Source organism: Labeo rohita, chromosome 13 (assembly GCF_022985175.1).
Source record: "Labeo rohita strain BAU-BD-2019 chromosome 13, IGBB_LRoh.1.0, whole genome shotgun sequence".
Classification (NCBI taxonomy): Eukaryota; Metazoa; Chordata; class Actinopteri; order Cypriniformes; family Cyprinidae; genus Labeo; species Labeo rohita.
Window position 1 is genome coordinate 28,263,510 of NC_066881.1, and position 19,543 is coordinate 28,283,052.

The 19,543-nt window shown below is 33.4% G+C and overlaps 1 protein-coding gene across 1 annotated transcript in view; it reads left to right on the forward strand.

Moving 5' to 3' along the window:
* hpse2 (heparanase 2) overlaps positions 1 to 19,543 on the forward strand; it is a 92,212-nt gene that overhangs the window by 58,830 nt on the left and 13,839 nt on the right. Inside the window, exons 7-10 of the mRNA XM_051125356.1 lie at positions 1,548 to 1,641; positions 3,784 to 3,890; positions 7,002 to 7,116; positions 13,149 to 13,294. Coding sequence (XP_050981313.1) covers positions 1,548 to 1,641; positions 3,784 to 3,890; positions 7,002 to 7,116; positions 13,149 to 13,294 — 462 coding nt within the window. The remainder of the gene's footprint in view (positions 1 to 1,547; positions 1,642 to 3,783; positions 3,891 to 7,001; positions 7,117 to 13,148; positions 13,295 to 19,543) is intronic.

The window sequence follows — 19,543 nt, forward strand, 5'->3', positions numbered from 1 at the left end:
TTTGTTTTATTTGATGTTTTTCCAGTTACAGGAGGTTTTTTTTTTTTTTTCGGAGGGAAAATATTTTGATATTGAAATAATTCTTAGGTGAAAATGTCGTAATCAGTTGTGTATGTTGAGAAAAGAAAATCTATACGTTTATATATGCGTTATATATAGTATGTACACACAATACAGTTTATATCACCGTATATATTGTAGGGGAACTTACCGTTAACCAATTAATAGGTTTTTACTGTAGCATTTTTATAGTCTTTTACCATTAAAATCACTTATTTTTTACAGTGTATACACTGTTCAGAAGTTTACATACGCTTGATTCTTAAAAATGTGTTGTTACCTGAATGATCCTGTGTTTTTATTTATTTAATTTAATTTATTTGTTTTTTTTTGTGAAAATTGTTTATGAGTCCCTTGTTTGTCCTGAAGAGTTAAACTGCTGTTCTTCAGAAAAATCCTTCAGGTCCCACAAATTATTTGGTTTTCCAGCATTGTGGTGTATTTGAACCCTTTTCCAACAATGGAGATCCATCTTTTCACACTTCAGAACTGTAGGAATCATATTCAGCTATTACAGAAGGTTCAAACGCTCACTGATGCTTCAAAAGAAAACACAATGCATTTAGAGACGGGGGGTGAAAACTTTTTGAATTTGAAGATCAGGGTAAATGTAACTTATTTTGCCTTCTGGAAAACATGTAAGTATCTTCTGTAGCTTCTGAAAGGCAGTATTAAATGAAAAAATATGATATTTAGGCAAAATAAGAAAAATGTACACATCTTCATTCTGTTCAAAAGTTTACACCCCCAGTTCGTAATGCATCATTTTTCTTTCATCAGTGAGCATTTGAACCTTTTATAATAGTTGCATATGAGTCCCTCAGTTGTCCTCAATGTGAAAAGATGGATCCCAAAATCATACAGTCATTGTCGGAAAGGATTCAAATACACAAAAATTCTGAAAACCCAAAGAATTTGTGGAACCTGAAGGATTTTTTTGAAGAACAGCAGGCAGTTTAACTGTTCAGGACAAACAAGTGACTCAACTATCACTAAAAAAAAGCTGTGGATCATTCAGGCAACAACACAGCTTTAAGAATCAAGTGTATGTAAACTTTTGAACGGGGTGATTTTTATAAATCCAGCTATTATTTTCTCTTGTGGACTATATTTAAATATCTTTTATGTGAAATATCTTATTATTCATTTAAATAAAAAATAAAGCATTTTTATGAACAGTAGTGTATTTATAAAATACATTTTGAATAATATATAATATGTAATATTTATATATAATATATAATATTTCATTAAATCATATTACAATAAAATAAGTTTTAAATTGTTGTAGTATTTAACAAAATTTCTGGTTTTACTGCATTTTACTGCATAAAGATTTTATGAACAGTAGTGTATATATTAATACTATATATGAATATATATAACTTAATATTTGCATATAATTATAAATTATTATACATATATTTTTAATTGAATTGAATATATAATATTTCGTAGCTCACAAAGATGTTCTCTTATATGTGCAGTTACTACTTTGACAGGCGGGTGACCAAAGTGGAAGACTTCTTGAAGACGAGACTTCTAGACACCCTGTCTGAGCAGATTACCAAGGTGTTAAAGGTAAGGTTTGTTTTAAAAAGATGCTCAGCCTTGAGATCTTTTGTTTTTAAATGCGTAGGTTGGAGATGTGCTAATATGCGTTAAGGTTGTTGTTGTGAGAGTGTGTAAGTCCCTCCGGTGCTCATTAACTGTGCTTATCTCAAGGGCTCCGGGTTTGTCCTCAGCTGCACCATCCAAACAAGCTGTTGCCGGTCTGATAGGTGGCCTACCGTTAAGGGAGCGTGGGTCAGGGCGCAGTAAAGGAGGAAAGCGTTTGATTGGGTTTACAATTTTCAAGTTCCCCCCTCAGCCTCGTGATGTCTCAGCTGCTCTGGGAACAGTCCCCTTTTGGTCTAATAAGCAGTACCAGGTTTCACAACATTTAAGACTTCCCTCAGGAGGCCCAATCTATAAATACACAGCTCTCCTGTTTTATGTATCTCTAACTCACACATCTGGTCTAGTGTTCCCCTAAAAGTGAAAGAGAGGGAAAACTGACCTTCCCCACAAATATCAAACAAAAGACGCCAAAGTTTTGTTCACTCCCAAACCCAGTGGGATGGTGATTAGAGCCTATTACATGTGTAACGTCAGACGAACAAGTGCTTATTCCACTTCTGAACTTCAAATCCAAAGGTCATTTAATATAAAATCAGTAATAAAAGTTGGAATTCATAGAGTGGATCTGCAGGTGTTTTCCGATGGTTTGGCGACACGTGTACCCTCCCGCTGTCTGTGACAGTTTATAGATTTATTTTGAGAGGAGATTTAAGCTTGATCGTTGATGTCATTCGCTACAGCAGATCCTGAGGTTCACAGTGTGTCTGAATCAGAAGTGGAGAGTATGAGAGGCTTTCTTTGGCTTATTATGGAATATGCTTAATACCCAACATGTGTTCTATTATAACCAGACTCTGACCCTGCAGCTGGACGGCAAGCGAGCGGTTGTGTATTGTGCTGCAGAGTTGGGATCTCATCTCAAATCATGCCCACGGACTGTTCGTGGACAGTCTGATTTATACTGAGCACAAAAACAGGAGTCAGGATGCAGATTTTTATCAGTCAGCTGCAAGTTGTGTTTGTGTACCTGGCTTTTAAAAGATAACCAACATTTGTTATTCATTTTTGATTAAATTTATTTATTTGTTCATTATTTTTAGCTACACTAACATTCAAAATATCAGGGTAAGTATTTTTGAAAGAAGTCTTTTGTTTAGACCAAGGATGCATTAATTTGATTGGTAACACTTTACTATAAAGTGTCATTTGTTAACATTAGTTAATGTATTAACTAACATAATTGAACATTGAACAATACATTTATTACACTAATGCTAGTGAATAACATTTTTTTTTTGTTAGTTCATGTTAGTTCACAGTGCATTAACTAATGTTAACAAATGCATTAATGTTAATGTTAATAATGCATTAGTAAATGCTAAAATTAACATTAAGAATAATAAATGCTGTAGATTCTAAATTCACGTTAGCTAAAATGTTAACATCAACCTTATCGTAAAGTGTTACCATTTGAGCAGAAATACAATAAAAACTTTAATAATTGTTAATGTTATCACAATTTAAAAAGAAGTATTTTCTATATTTTATAAAATATAATTAATTCCTGTAATGGCAAAACAGTCAATGTTCAATGTTATGTGATTCTTCAGAAATCATTCACATATGCTAATTTGCTGCTTGAGAAACATTTCTCATTGTTAACGATAGTGAAAGCAGTTGAGCTGCTTAATATTTTTGTTTTTCCAGTTTTTCAAGATTCTTTGATTACTCGAAAATTTGAAAAAGTTTGAAAAGAACAGCATTTAGTTGAAATAATTTAGCATAGTAAATGTCTTTGCTGTCACTTTTGATCAATTTAATGCATACTTGATGAATAAAAGCATTCTTTTCTTTTAAAAACATGTTTGAACAGTACTGTATTTTGGATTTCACATTACCAGCTTAAAAAATTAAATTAAATTAAATTATACTGGTTGATCACTGTAAAAATCAGTCAAATTATCTCATTTTGTTTCTCAAGTGAACCAGACTAGTCAAAAATCTTGGTTATGCAAGAATAAATCCTGCCCAACTGTCCATCACTCAGTTATTGATAATTTGTCTCATCTGATAAAGCTTCGTCTTTGTTTTTTGTTTTTTCAGATTGTTCATACTCATGCTCCAGAGAAGCATGTGTGGCTGGGTGGAGTTGGTCCGGCTTGGGCAGGGGGCACCAATAATTTATCTGACACATTTGCTGCTGGTTTTCTGTAAGTAAAGTATCCTCAAATAGTATATATTTGCAATCAACTATTTTTATTATCATTTAACCAGTTTATTTATATCTCTAGTTAATCATTGTGATCACTATATGTGACCCTGGACCACAAAACCAGTCATAAAAGTCAGTTGTTTGAAAATTAAGATTTTTACATCATCTAAAAGCTGAATAAATAAGCTTTCCATTGATGTATGGTTATGATAGGACAATATTTGGTCAAGATACAACTATTTGAAAATCTGGAATCTGAGGGTGAAAAAAATCTAAATATTAAGAAAATCACCTTTAAAGTTGTTCTTAGTTCTTAGCAATGCATATTACTAATCAAAAATTAAGTTTTGATATATTTATGGTAGGAAATGTACAAAATATCTTCATGAAACATGATCTTCAATAATATCCTAATGATTTTGGACAGAAAAGAAAAACCCATGCAATGTATTGTTAGCTAATGCTACAAATATACCCATGCTACTTAAGACTGGTTTTGTGGTCCAGTGAGTATATATGAGAGCATCTTCATTCTGGATTTCAACTAATTCTGATTGAGCTAACCTAAATGTTCATGTCTAAACATAAAGATGCATGATCTTTAACAGTCTGCAAAAGCATCAACCACTCAGTTGCTGTTAAGATGAGCTGTTTTACAAAAACACTTGCAATATAACAGTGAATATAAGTTGGTGAAAAATACCTCTCAGCTGCATTGAACAGTACAATTTCTGTCTAAGCACTTATCCAGGCCTCACGAAACTCAGTCCAACTCACGTAAATGACGTAGTTTTATGGCCTTCTTTCAGTAATTTAATACAAAGTGCTTACTTACCTTGAACAACCTGCATTGTACTCGTTTTCCACTGCACTTCAAGACAGTGTTTTCCAAATGTGTTTTTCAACAGAAATAGCTTTTTAAATACTGAAAGGAGATGTAACTGATTATAGGAATAGGTCACCCAAAACTGAAAATTCTGTCCTTAATTATTCACCCCCATGTCGTTTCATACCCGTAAGACCTGCGTTCATCTTTAGAACACAAATTAAGACATTTTTGATGAAATCTGGGAGCTTTCTGAAGCTGCGTCACACTAGCAGCGACTTCTGTTGCCAGGGGCTGGCGATGAGGTTGCTAGTGGGCTTTCTCACTACTGGTTGCCTTGACAGTGAATCAGGTTTCTTGCCTACTTTTTTCCACTGAGTATGTTTTTCTACGGCTGAGAGGAGAACGATCACATGAGCTCTACCGTCTTCTTTCTTATTGGCTGTCGCTACCGAAAGTCGCACTTCATTTATTCAGTATGTTCTCTTCCATGTCAGTCACAATAGTGTTGTCTTTGACACGTGTTTACAAAAGTACATTCCTTTGCTTATAAACAAGTTGCATTGCATCCAAGTTCTACATCAGAACACTGGCTCCTGCGTCAGCAGCACCACACGTGTGCGTTGTGGTACTTGTGTGACTTAGTGTTGCACGATATACCGGTACTAAAACTGTATTACAATACCCTGCTTTTAAAAAGTGTACAGATCTGCATTTTACTAGTACCAGTACTTTCAGATGCATTTTGATAAGAGCCATATTTCCTGAATAAAGCACTTTATTTAGGGCCCTATTATTACAGTGAAGCGCAAAACACGGACAGAATCGAGTCACAAAAATGGAATGTGACTATTTAAATATGAATCCTGCATGTTCTTAGTCTCTATATGAATGAATAGCGCAGACGCATGGTGACAATCGCAGTGTTTTCAGCCTCTGCCGCTTCAATATATAAGTTACATAAACACATAAATATGATCTCTAGAACTGCTCTGAGAGTCACTTCATGAGCATTTTACCATTACTTTTGGGAAAACCATCGTCATATCATGAACAAACAGAAACGTAAAGGTTTTCACAGCAACCCGTCAAAATAATAATAAGTTTGATTTAACTTGACAGAAATATTACTCAGTATAATGATACTGCTAATACTATGAATAAAAATATCATTTAAGCATTTAAGGAATATTTACCAGAAAAATTATTTACCAGAATTTATTTACCAGAAAATTGTAAATACACAACAAAGTATTTCTACTTTTTTCAAAGAAAAAACAATTAATGGAAAATAGGGCCTTAAAATGTAATTCTTGTTCAACTTTAATAATTCACGGTTAAATTGTGTACGTTTCATGGTTTCAATTAATTAGACGTACTTTTGGTTTAATATTTTTAATGTAGCCATTAAAATAGAGTCTAAAATGGAAAAAACGTTATCCAGAAAAATTTAAACGAAAACAAACAGAATTTGGAAAAAGTAAAATGGAATTTGGGAAAAATAAAACAGATTTCATAGGGCCCTATTTATTTCATTGGTGTCATTGTTTTATTGTATTTGTCCTTTAGTTTGTTACCTGCTTCTATGTTCTTATTATTAATAACAAAGATAAAATAACAAAAATGACTATATAATCATTTAAATTGTTATTATGAAATAAAATGACTATATCATGAAATAAGATTTGGAACTTACTAATGTAGCAAAGATCTCTGCATACTTGGTAGTTGCTCACCATAGTCCTGTGTAGTGGCATATAACCTATAACCTCCATTTGGATCATCCATTATTCAGTTACTTTTCCTGTTGTTTTTGTCGTAGTATCGGTTCAGTATCGAGATGTTTTAGTCAGGTATCGTGTTGTAACATTATGGTATCGTGACAACGCTATTGTGACTGACACAGAAGAGAAGAAATTGTGGAATAAAGTTGTTATTTTTGTTTTATTTGCCACAAAAAGCATTCTCGTAGCTTCATCAAATTACAGTTGAACCACTGATGTCACATGGACTATTTTAACAAAGTCCTTACTACATTTCTGGGCCTTCAATGTGGTTGTTGTTTTGCTGTCTATGCAAGGTCAAAAAGCTCTCGGATTTTATCAAAAATATCCTAATTTGTGTTCCGTAGATGAACGAAGGTCTCGCAGGTTTGGAACGATATAAGGGTGAGAAATTAATGACAGAATAAAATTTTTTGGGTGAATAACCCCTGTGTAAAAATGCAAAAACCAGACATATCATTAAATTCTGTTGTTTTCCTAATGTTTTCATTTGTTTCAGATGGCTCAACACTCTCGGTATCGCTGCAGCTCATGGGATTGATGTTGTTCTCCGACATTCTTTTTTTGATTATGGATACAACCACCTCGTCGACCAGCACTTCAACCCTTTACCTGTAAGTTTAAGCACATAAACAGACCCCAAATCAAAAGCAGTCAAAGCTATTTAACACTCAGACATTACCTGCAGACGGATTCAAGTCATGTACCACACGCACTAAAGGTTACGCAAATTAACACCATACGCAGTGATCTGTGTGGTATGCTCGTTACCCTATTGTTAAACCACCTAAAACGTATCGGCAAAAATGACCTGGGCGTAGTTTTTCCCATCGTGAAGTGTTTGGAAACGCTCTTAGACAGAGTCGGTCTTTAGCATGTGGCTCAGGCACCTTACGGCTTTTCCCGTGGGACCTATTAGCCAAGATGAAAGGTGTTTAGTGGTGTTGAATACTGGGCAGCTGAGGCGAACTGCACTGAAATTCAAGCCTGAGACAGTGTCACCTGTCTCCCACCCCCCTCTACATGTGTGCCCCACTGTGTGGAACAGCCAGATGCTGACAGCACTGCAACCTGAGCCGAGGACACTCCGCAGGTATCCCCACCCTCCAGACCGCTGCCAGCTTCATCCTGAATTATGTAGACCCCACTCTCTCACAGTGTCTGCAGGTCAGCCCCCTGGAGACAGGACGGACAGAAGACTTCAATTAAATTTCAATTTGATTTGAGAACCCGTATAAAAGGCCATGACTGAAAGAAACTTTAACCCGTATGTTCTGTGGATGTTTTAATAGCTTGGAAAACACGCCTAACATTCAGTTTTGGTACATCACATCTAATATTATGAGATCTGATACTGAACTACATTTCAATTGGCAATGTTAGATGTGTCAGATATTTTACATTACTTATATTTGGTGTCTCAGAGACTCCAGATGTGAAACATCTGCTACTCAATTTTTATATACTAACATTACATTTTCTTATTGGTTTACAAACTCTTTATAGAACATTTTAATTTAGAACAATTTAATTTAATTTAATTAAATTTAATTATTTATAAAAATGTCAATTTATATGGACGCAATATATACACACACTTACATTTTTATACATTTGAAAATATAATTATATAATTTAAATGTAACATTTAACAGGTTTTTGTTACAGCATTTTATAAATGATTAAATTATGAAATGTACATATTAAATATAAAATATTAAAAAAACTATAAATTACATTTATGTAAGACATGCAATAAATACATGTAAGACATGCTTTTTAATAATAGTTATGTTTTTTTTTTCAATTTAATAAGTCTTACATTACTATATTACTTACTTATATTACTTATTTACATTTTGTTTGGCATAGGAGCATATTGAAAGAATTTAGGAGAAAATTAAGTTAAATTTTAAAAATGCTATATTAAATTATATAAAATTTATTATTGGTTTATAAACTTTATACAGCACTTCTGCCAGCTGTTTAAAATTTAATTTAATTTAATAAACTTTTTTATTTAACAATTCTTTTAAAATATTTTGGTATTTTACTAGAAAATGTTATGCATTGTATTAATTATAGTATTTAATTATTGTATTAATATATTTATAAAAATGTAAATATATATAGAGAGAGAGAAAGAGAGAGAATTTATACACATACATTTACTTTTTTTACATCTGAAAATATAATTATATAATTTTAATTTTTTTTCCAACATTTAACAGGTATGTTATTTTATTATTATTTATTTTGTTAAAATGATAAAATATAAAATGTACATATATTAAATATAAAATATAAAAAATATAAAAATATATATATATGTAAGACATGCAATAAATACATGTATGTAAGACATGCTTTTTAATAATTTTACTATATTACTGTATTACTTACTTATATTACTAATTTACATTTTGTTTGGCATAGGAGCATATTGAAGGAATTTAGCAGAAAATTAAGTTAAATTTCAAAATTGCTATATTATTTTTTTCTCTCTGACCCGAAACATAAATAACGTATAGTCCATCTCAACAGAACATAAAATGGAAATTGAACACTCATGGAAATTGTGAAATTTGTGACTACAAATCAAATATAGATGAAGAACTTTTTTGCCAGATCCTTCTTTTACAGTATTTTTATAGAGATGAAAATAAACGGCTTAACATTGAAGCAGTCGCACTGATTTTAGTTTCACCTGCAGCTTACCTTCTGGTTCCTCACTGACTCCAGATGCTGATAGATACATTATCTGCTCGTGGCCCTCTGTTCTTTTACAGCCCACCAGCAGTGGAGAGCCAGAGCTGTCGACCCTCTCAGGATAACATATGTTCCTGTGCAAGTAATAAAACCAAAGGAAGACATAAAGAGGAAAAACACAGCAATGGTAGAAATTCTTGATTATGCAACGCTTCACTGAAGGCAAATTTGGATTTCTCTGAATCTCAACAGGAGCACTGTTCTACCAGGACAAGCCAAAATGAGCATCTTTCCATAAAAAGCACTTCGAGCTGTGCTTTCCTCCTCATAACTTTCGAAACGGTCATCTATTTTCCCCCTGCTTCTCGTTCAACATCTCTAGTTATTCCAAGGACCAATCGCCCCCTGCTGGGATCGCAATGCTTTAAACATAGCTGGATATCTGTGGGAACTGCCAGAAGCCCCACTGCGAGAATTCGCAACAGCCGCAACCTGTCGGCCTGCGTGGAAAATTTACGGTCCAACCTTTTCTCTTTAATCCCTTACTGAGTCATGTCTCCGTTTCTTTCCCTTCACACCTCAGCAGATGATCTCATGCCCTATTCTTGCTTTGCTTCTTTTTGTCTCTTGCTGTTTCTTGTGTTTTCACTGCAGTCTTTTTTGATTGGATGCTAATCAGAACCAGGATGTTTCTCAGGTGCACTAATAATGTATTCTGTCATTAATTTGTATATAATTATGCGTCTAACCATTAAGGTGATGTGTGGAATTCTTTTGATGTTAAAATAATTTCTAAATCCAGGTTCAGACAATTGTAATCTCTATTTTTCACATATTAAATATCTATCTATTGGATTAAAGCAATAGCAGCAAAAGCAGACCTCTCTTCAATAATCTGCTTGCAAATGTATGTATTTATTGATTTATTTGTTCTGCTGAGTGAAAGCAATAGCACACCTCTCTTTAATAATCTGCACATTTATTTATTTATTGTTTTTCATCTGCTGGTGAAAGCAATAATACACCTCTCTTTAGTAATCTGCACAATAATATTAATAACCATATACTTTTTTTAAAGTTTTATTTCCATTTTTATTATTTTTAAAATATGTATCTATTTTTAAAGACAGTTTTGTTTTGTTTTGTTTTTAATCTGCCAGTTGAAAGTAATAATAGACCCCTCTTCAATACTCCTTAATACACAATTATTTATTTGTATATTTATTTATTCATAGTTTTTCAACTGCAGGGTGAAAGACAGTTGACCTCTCTTTAATAATCACAACTATTTTAATTTATTTTATTTTATTTTATTTTAATATCAATGGCTCACATTTTTGTATTTTGTATATTTTGTGTTTAATTGTTTTTTTGGTTTTTTTGGTTTTTTATATCAGTGATTTATGTATTCATTAATTTAATTAAATATGTTCTGAGCTGCTTTGATTTTGTTTTGGGTTTTTTTTTTTTTTTTTTAGTTGTTTTGATTTTTGATTAAGATTAATTGATTCTGTAATTTTTATTTTTAATCTGCCAGATAAAAGAAATAGCACACCTCTCTTTAATGCTCTTTAATACCTCTCTTTAAAACTGGTTTTCATCTACTGGCTGAAAGCAAGTACATCTATTTTTTTATTAATTAATAATCACAATTATTTTTATTTTATTTTATTTTATTTTATTTATTTATTTTTTTATATTATTTTTATTTTTAATCTGCCAGGTGGAAGAAGTAGCACACCTCTCTTCAATACTCTGCACAATTGTTTATTTATGTATTAATTTATTGTCCTACTTTAATTTATTTATGCTGGTGGGCTTGATTTGGGGCCATGGCAAACTCCAGCATCCTGGCAGAAACTTTCACCCTGGCATGAACAACTCACATTTTCTTCAGAAAATCCACCCATCTAGTCATTTTTCCAATTCCATTTAGTCTCTGTGGTTAGTGGTGTGAAAATTACACGCTTCACCTTTAAATATTATTAAAATGCTAGGTTCTTATTGCTCCCAGTTGTTTATTATGTGGTTACAATTGCTTCGCTTTTGTTGCGCACTCTCACGTTAAGTTATTACGTGTCTGTCTGGCATTACAGGGCATGGCATTTGCTTATATCCTGTTGGTATTACAGACAAGAAAGTTGGACATATCCTTTAATCTCTCAGGTCTTTAGTGGTTTGACTTTAATTTATTCATTATTAAAGTGGTTTCTGTGTTATTCAGTCATTATGGCCTATGCACTTTTTACTGGGAGGGCTGAGAAATGCTTTCTAAGCAAAATCGCAGTATTATCTGCAAACACAGTATTTTCACTTCTACAATAAGGGATCTAAAGGTTGTTGAGGTGAGCACTCTTGAGCTTTATTAGCATTTTTATGTTTGCTGTAGCTGCTTAGTGCACCTGCATATGCATAACCTTTTGATAGACTAAAAATGCATAAACCTTTTTCCATGCAGATCAGTGTAAACCAGTTTGAAAACCTCTTATCTAGACTTTGGTCTCTGGTTCAGTCCTAAGATGTGCAATTCAAATAGCTTCAAAAGAGAAAATTTGATTAATTCATAGTTAATTCAGAAGTTTCATGGCATCATATTGCATTGCATTACTTGAGATTTGGACTTTTATGTTGTTAAAAATATACATTTTTACATTGTTGTTGTTTTTTTTACAGTTGGAAAAGACCCACCCATTCCCGAATCTCTTTTTCCCACTGCCTATAGCAGATGCTGCACAATGTACACTGCCGGAGCAAATTAAGTTAAAGTTTCCCTGGAAAAGAAGCCTTTAAATGCTGCCATATGCAGGATTGCATGGGAACTTCCTGATGCACACATGCTGCTTTGAACCAGTTCAATTAGGTGTTGAATTTGGGAACTGATGAGAGGTATTAGGAGAGACCTATTGCAGTCATGCATGTGAAATTCAGGTAGCCATTGCTCTTTTCTGTGCAATAAAAATGTATGTAATCATGTAGGAAACAATTCTCTGATTGCACTAAGCTAGCCATTGCTCTTTTCTGTGCAATTAAAATGAATGTAATCATATAGGAAACAATTCTCTGATTACACTAAGCTAGTTAGTATCCTGTTTATGCGCTGAAATGTGCTGAAAGTATGACTTTTGGACTAGAAAATGTAGCAGAATGATATTTTGCATGCACAATCACGAACACACGCACGTTTTTTGTGCCTGGCTTGGTTAACACATTTAGTTCCTTTTATAAAATCAGTAAGTACAAGTTGAAAATTCATGCCAGATTTAAAGCAGGTGTTCTAGGAACCGAGGTACATTTTGCACATGCATCTTTATCAGTTTTGTTTTCCCTGTAAGAGAATGACTGGAAATATGCTTTGTTCCCCCTGATAGCAATTGTGTATTTTTCAATTCTATGAGCCATTTCATTTATTATGGTCAAACGATTTTTTTTTTTTTGCTTTGTTGTTTCTCAGTTTTAACAGGAAAAGCATCCAAAGAAAGACTATGCTTATATCTCTCCATTTGAGCATCCAAGAAAATGTCCTTCTCAATAAAAGACTGAAGCACATGTGCTTCAAAAAAAAAAGAGAAGAGTCGTTCGTACTAAAGTGAAGGCAGATATGAGAAACTTATGTTACGCCTACTTTTTTTTTCTTACACTTTTCAAATTCGGCTTTCTACTTCTTTCTCTTTAACAATTCTAAAATTAAAACTCCTTTGAAAGATGCTGGAATTCATTGGAATTCTGCTGGCGGAGAAATGCCACATCTGTCCGGTGTATTTAAACCAGAATCATCTTGCATGAATCATGTTTCTTTTGCAGAGGTGCACCACGCTAACACGACTCCATGGCAGAATAGCATGACCTAACATGCGTGTTGACATGGCAGAGCTCCAGTAAAAATGGCTCAGTGATGCTTTTTATTTTGTAACATGTGTTTTGTGTGTTGGTGTTGTAGGATTACTGGTTATCTCTGCTCTTTAAACGTCTGGTGGGCCCCAGGGTGCTCGCGGTGCACGTCGCAGGTCTCCAGAGGAAACCACGCCCTGGACGGGTGATTCGGGACAAACTCCGCATCTATGCGCACTGCACCAGCTTTCACAAGTAGGTTCATCAGACTGTCTGATGTAAGATCTATTCGTTTAAATATAGAAGTTCTTTTCCAAAACCTAAGCATGCCTTGATATTTAAAAAAAAAAAAAAAGAAAGAAAAGAAAAAAATCATAAAAAGCATTTCAAAAATAAGGCTATTATGCTCATCCAGGCTACATTTATTACTGGATTTTAAAATACAGTAAAAACATTAATATTATGAAATATTACATATAAATAAAATATTATTTATTTATTTATAAATTATATATATATATATATATATATATATGCATGTGAAATTCAGGTTGCCATTGCTCTTTTCTGTGCAATAGAAAATTTTGTAGGAATCATTCCTAATCATGTAGGAAACAATTCTCTGATTACACTAAGCTAGTTAGTATCCTGTTTATGCACTGAAATGTGCTGAAAGTATGACTTTTGGACTAGAAAATGTAGCAGAATAATATTTTGCATGCACAATCACAAAACACACACACGTTTTTTTGTGCCTGGCTTGGTTAACACATTTAGTTCCTTTTCTAAAATTGATAAGTACAAGTTGAAAATGCATGCTAGATTTAAAGCAGGTGTTCTAGGAACCGAGGTACATTTTGCACATGCATCTTTATCAGTTTTGTTTTCCCTGTAAGAGAATGACTGGAAATATGCTTTGTTCCCCCTGATAGCAATTTTGTATCTTTCAATTCTATGAGCCATTTCATTTATTATGGTCAAGCGATGTTTTTGCTTTGTTGTTTCTCAGTTTTAACAGGAAAAGCTTCCAAAAGAAAGACTATGCTTATATCTCCCAATCGAGCATCCAAGAAAATGTCCTTGTCAATAAAAGACTGAAGCACATGTGCTTCATATATATATATATATATATATATAAAATGTAGGTTGCCATTGCTCTTTTCTGTGCAATAGAAAATATTTTGCTAATAGGAAACAATTCTCTGATTACACTCTAGTTAGTATCCTGTTTATGCACTGAAATGTGCTGAAAGTATGACTTTTGGACAGCAGAATAATATTTTTTTTTTTTTGTAGCTGGCTTGGTTAACACATTTAGTTCATTTTATAGTATCAATAAGTACAAGTTGAAAATTCAAAATTCATGCCAGATTTAAAGGAGGTGTTCTAGGAACCGAAGTACATTTTCAAATATATTTTTTTTATATGTTTTTTTGTATACAACATTTTCAAATAAAAAATATTATTTATGTATTATGTATTATTTATGTATAAGTTTTTTATTTATAAATATTATATATTATATGTTATATATATATATATATATATATATATATAACATTAATGTTATATAATGTTATATATATATAACATTAATGTTATAAAATATTACAATTTAAAATAAAAAATAAATATTATTTATTTTTATATTATTAAATTATTTATTTATAAATATTATAAACAAGATTTATAAACATTTTCAAATAAACTTCAACAAAAAGCACAACACACAAATTCCCCACCATGTAGAGAAAAAACAGTTGGCAGAAATAATAACAAGCACATTTATCAAAGGCCATAAAAGTGTGAAAGGAATATAACGACAGTACATCACGAGTTCAAAACCATTATGTATTCACTTGAGGCACATGAATGAAAACATTTCTGCAGAATAGTAAACAGTTCAGTCCTAAATTACTGAAATAGAGTGTCCAGACATTGAAAAACTTTTCTGGCTGAACATTAACTGGACAAGTTAAATATTCCAAAGGAATTAGTTTAATCAATATTTTGTGCCAGCCCTTTATAGTTGGAGTCTTGTGCCTTATCCTTCTCGATAATGTGTTTTTCCTAGCTGCAAAGGATTATAAAAAGATTAAAAAAAGATTATATAGCCTTTTTTCTTTTGGTAAAATCAAAGCTTTATCAGGCAGCCCAAGGATCAAAAATAAAGGATCTAACCGGGAGGAAGGTAGAGTATTCCAACAATGTAAATCTTTTTTCTGATTTTACCAAATCAAGGGGTAAAGTTGGCTTCATATACATTTTTGAATAGACGGCTTACAGAAATACCTGAGTATATAAATCCTCCACATAAAGGGGTCATATGACGTTGCTAAGAAGAACATATTTTGTGTATTTGGTGTAATGCAACATGGTTTAAGGTTAAAAAACACATTATTTTCCACGTACCGTACATTATTGTTGCTCATCTTTGCCCCAACTTTCTAAAACGCATTGATTTTTACAAAGCTCATCATTCTGAAAAGTGCGGTGTGTTCTGATTGGCCAGCTATCCAGTGCGTTGTGATTGGCCGAATACCTTAAGTGTGTGACAGAAAGGTTACGCCCCTTACCATATTTGGAATATTAGCTTAAAGCAATCCTGACACCCGCTATAAATAAGGCATTTGTTGCATCCAGTGGGAACATAATTACTTATTATAATGACTTATACTCTCTTTTTTATTCACTGCATCGCACGGCAGGGACGATACTATGTCAACATAAAACCATGTCTGTATTTGTGATCATAGAAACGACAAACAACAAGCGCTACTCTACACTGCTCAAAACTCACATTTGAATAATCAGTAGCAAATTCTTTAAATATGAAAACATGCTTACAGGCTGTGAGTCAGAAGCGCCAGTCTGTCTTTGCAAAGTTGGAATTGCCTCACTTTTTGGAAAAGACTTTGTGCACAGCCGTCCAAAACTGTACTCTCCCAGGTTCAGGAAACAATCCTCCGTAAATTGCGGTGCACACACTCGAATATTTGGATTGTACTGTTCTGGAACAGTGTTGTAAATACAACTTAACCACTGATTTCTAGTTGTGTTTTGGAAGGCCAAACAAAGTAGTTTTGGTTTCGCAACGAAACACACAGCGTCTCCACAACATGTTGGTGGTACCAACAATAGTACAGCGAAAATAAAAGTTGCGCCTTCTTTGTTTGCATATACATTTGGGCGGTGTTATGCAAATTTTCCCACACAGTGACATAGATTTGGTGTGTATGAGTCTTAACTTTTAGTAAGAATATTTCTTCAGGTTTGAGACTTTATATGCACAAACGGCTTGTAACACAAAGACAAAGGAAAATATGAAATTGCATCATATGACCCCTTTAAATGGAAATGAAGGACTAATATTTGGCATTGTTTTCATGGTACCAACAGGTATAGCTCAGACTTGTTTAGGTTGACTTAATATCCTAAGAACATATTAAAGTATTTATAATATTGAGAAGAGATGTACTGAAGCTAAGGATTTTAAATTGATTTGAGGATTTGAACACATCATCTGCATAAAGGGCCATTTTATGATGCCTTTCATCAGTCCGCAAAACTTCAGTTGATGGTTCTATTGTAATCGCCTCAGCTAGGGGTTCAATAGCAATTACATTTATCCAAAACCAAAAATAAATATGACCACTCAGTGCGTTCGAATGGAGAGAGGAGTCACTAACCCCTCAAAATCATGTGCTGTTTAAATGATTGTGTATCATTAAGGAGTTTTCAATTGTTGCAAAACAAGCGCCCTCTTATAAAACCTACTTGGTCATCCTTGATAACGTCATTTATTATCTTCTCCAAATGAGAAGCCAAGACTTCAGCTAGCAATTTCCTGTCCGTATTTAGGTCTGCATTAAGAGCAGACTTCAGGAGGTTTAACTTTTTTCAAATGTAAGACAAATATTAGCTTCTCTCAGAGATTCATCAAGCCGCCCAGTGTTAAATAAGTGTTTAAACACACTGAGGATTGGTTCAGGTAATAAAGTGTGCCTTCTTTGTAAAATCCACAGCCTGCCCCATGCGGACATGGCACTTCTCCATTCTGCATCTTTAAAACTGGCTCCAGTTATTTTTCCTTATAAATAGGATCTCTACAATGAAAAGGATGAAGTATACTTGATTATAACCTCCTTGTTTTAATTTTAAATGTTCCTATTTATCTAAATGTGTTTCTTGTAAAAATGATATTGATCTTTTCTTTTCTGATACAAGACAAAACCTTCTTTTATAGGATTATGAATTTCTTAGACACTCCAACTACAAATACAAAGTGTCTTAATCATTGTCATAAATCTCACTTGAGAAACAGCTGCATCTAACATCTTTGAACTGTACAGATCATGACCTAAAAGAGAAATATACACTGTAAATAAATTGTTGAGTCACCTTAAAATAATTTGTTACTCGGCTGCCTTAAAAGTTCAGTCAACTCAAAAAAAAAAGTTTATTCAACTTGAAATGTTACGTTGTACTAAGTGACAACTTCGATATTTGAGTTGTTTCAACTTAAAATTTTAAGGCAGCTGGGTCACTTACCCAACTTTTAAGTTTAACAAATACAAATATCTAAGTTGTCACTTAGTACAACTTAACATTTCAAGTTGACTAAACTTGAGTTGACTGAACTTAAAATTTTAAGGCAGCAGGGTAACAAATTATTTTAAGCTAACTCAACAAATTGTGTTTTTTGTTTTTTAAAGTGTATGGTCTCAGGCTCATGAAAATGTGCCTCTATATACATTTCTGCAACATACCTTACATACCTTACTGCACGTTTTGCGGCTGTTTCAAAATGAAATGTCCAGAGAGTGCTGCCAAAGTTCAATACATGACCGTGGCATGTTTTTATGTTGGTACAGGCATGTATTGCTGCGTTTTTATTATGCTGCTTGAGGTAGTAATGCAGCTGTTCAGAATTCAAATATCTGGGGAGTGTCGCTAAAGGTTAATGCTCTACCGTGTTGGAAATATCCCCCACACCAAACCCAGCTCTAAACATACCTGATAGTGTTAACAAATGCAAAAGTGATTTAAAAATGCATTTGTTGATGCAGCTGTGCTGTTTTAACACAAGCTGTTTTGTCGAACCATAGTTTTTAAACCTACTAAATTAGAAAACTCATGCATATGAAGCTGTATATGTGATGACAACATTCAAAAGTATGAACTGCAGTGATCTGCACATATACACTGCCCTCCAAAAGTTTTGAAACACCCTAGAAAAGTGGGGTTTTGGACAATATTGGCATGAATCTTTTTAATTTGTGATAATTTTGCACTGATAAGGGACAACACAAACTATGAAAACATATTTAATTACATAAACAGTTTATACACAGAAAACACTTACTTTTTCGATTCATCAAAATATCTACCTTCAGCAACTATTACAGCTCTGCATAATCTGGGCCTAAATTCATTGTATTCTAAACTTAATTGGCAATCAATTGTTGAAGCTATTTAGGTGTGCTGACCCAAAAATCTTTTAAAAGCCTGGGCCAAGTTTAAACCAGTAACCAGGCATCACAGCTGGCAAAGGGGCATGTCTGACTTTGACATGTATATATTGCCATTATTATGTAATCAAAATGAAATTTATTACTGCTTTTCTTCAGTGATAATGTCAAGTTACTTGAATGTATTTGCACCAAAAAATGATAAGGATTTATGCTGATATCGTCCAAAACCACACTTTTCCAGGGGTGTTTCCAAACTTTGGAGGGCAGTGTTGGTACGTGTTTTTTTTTTTTTTTCAGTTTAGCAGAAATGTATATAGATGCACATATTTCCAATGAGCCTATGTAAGAAAAAAGGGAGCCGCCCTTTCAACCATCTCACAAGTTTTTCCAAACAAACCTTGTTTCAAAACACCATTCTTCATCTTCACCCAAAGTGATCGCACCATAAATCAGGCATCTGCAATGCTGCGCAGTCTCTTCATAATGCAATAATAAGACAGAGGAAATGTAATCTAGGCACAATCCACAATACAATCGCATTGTGTCTAAGCAGGAACTTGTCGGGAGTCAAGAAAAACTGTCACCTCCTCTGGAGAAGTGAACTTTTTGCGTGTCTGGCTGACTTTCGTGCCAAGTGTGGTAGGGTGGAGTAACACATAATCCATTTGCAGTTCTCAAAGATGAATTTTAACCTCAGTAAACACTCTTCTGTTCTAGACTATAGCCACTGAATAATTATGTAAAACAAAATTCTCATGGTGTCTGCATCACAGAGTGAACATGCAAAAATGCGTGTTCGGTCTACGGTGGCATCTTGCTTCCCTATTTTAATAAAAAATGCAATTTATTCCTGTAATGCAAAGCTGAATCTTTCCGGTCTTCAGTATCACATGATCCTACAGAAATCATTCTAATATGTTGATTTGCTTTTCAAGAAACATTATTATTATATCAGTGTTCAAAACTGTTGCGCTGTGTAATAATTTTGTAGAAACCATGATCTTATTGCCTAGCGTTTCGAACAAAACTA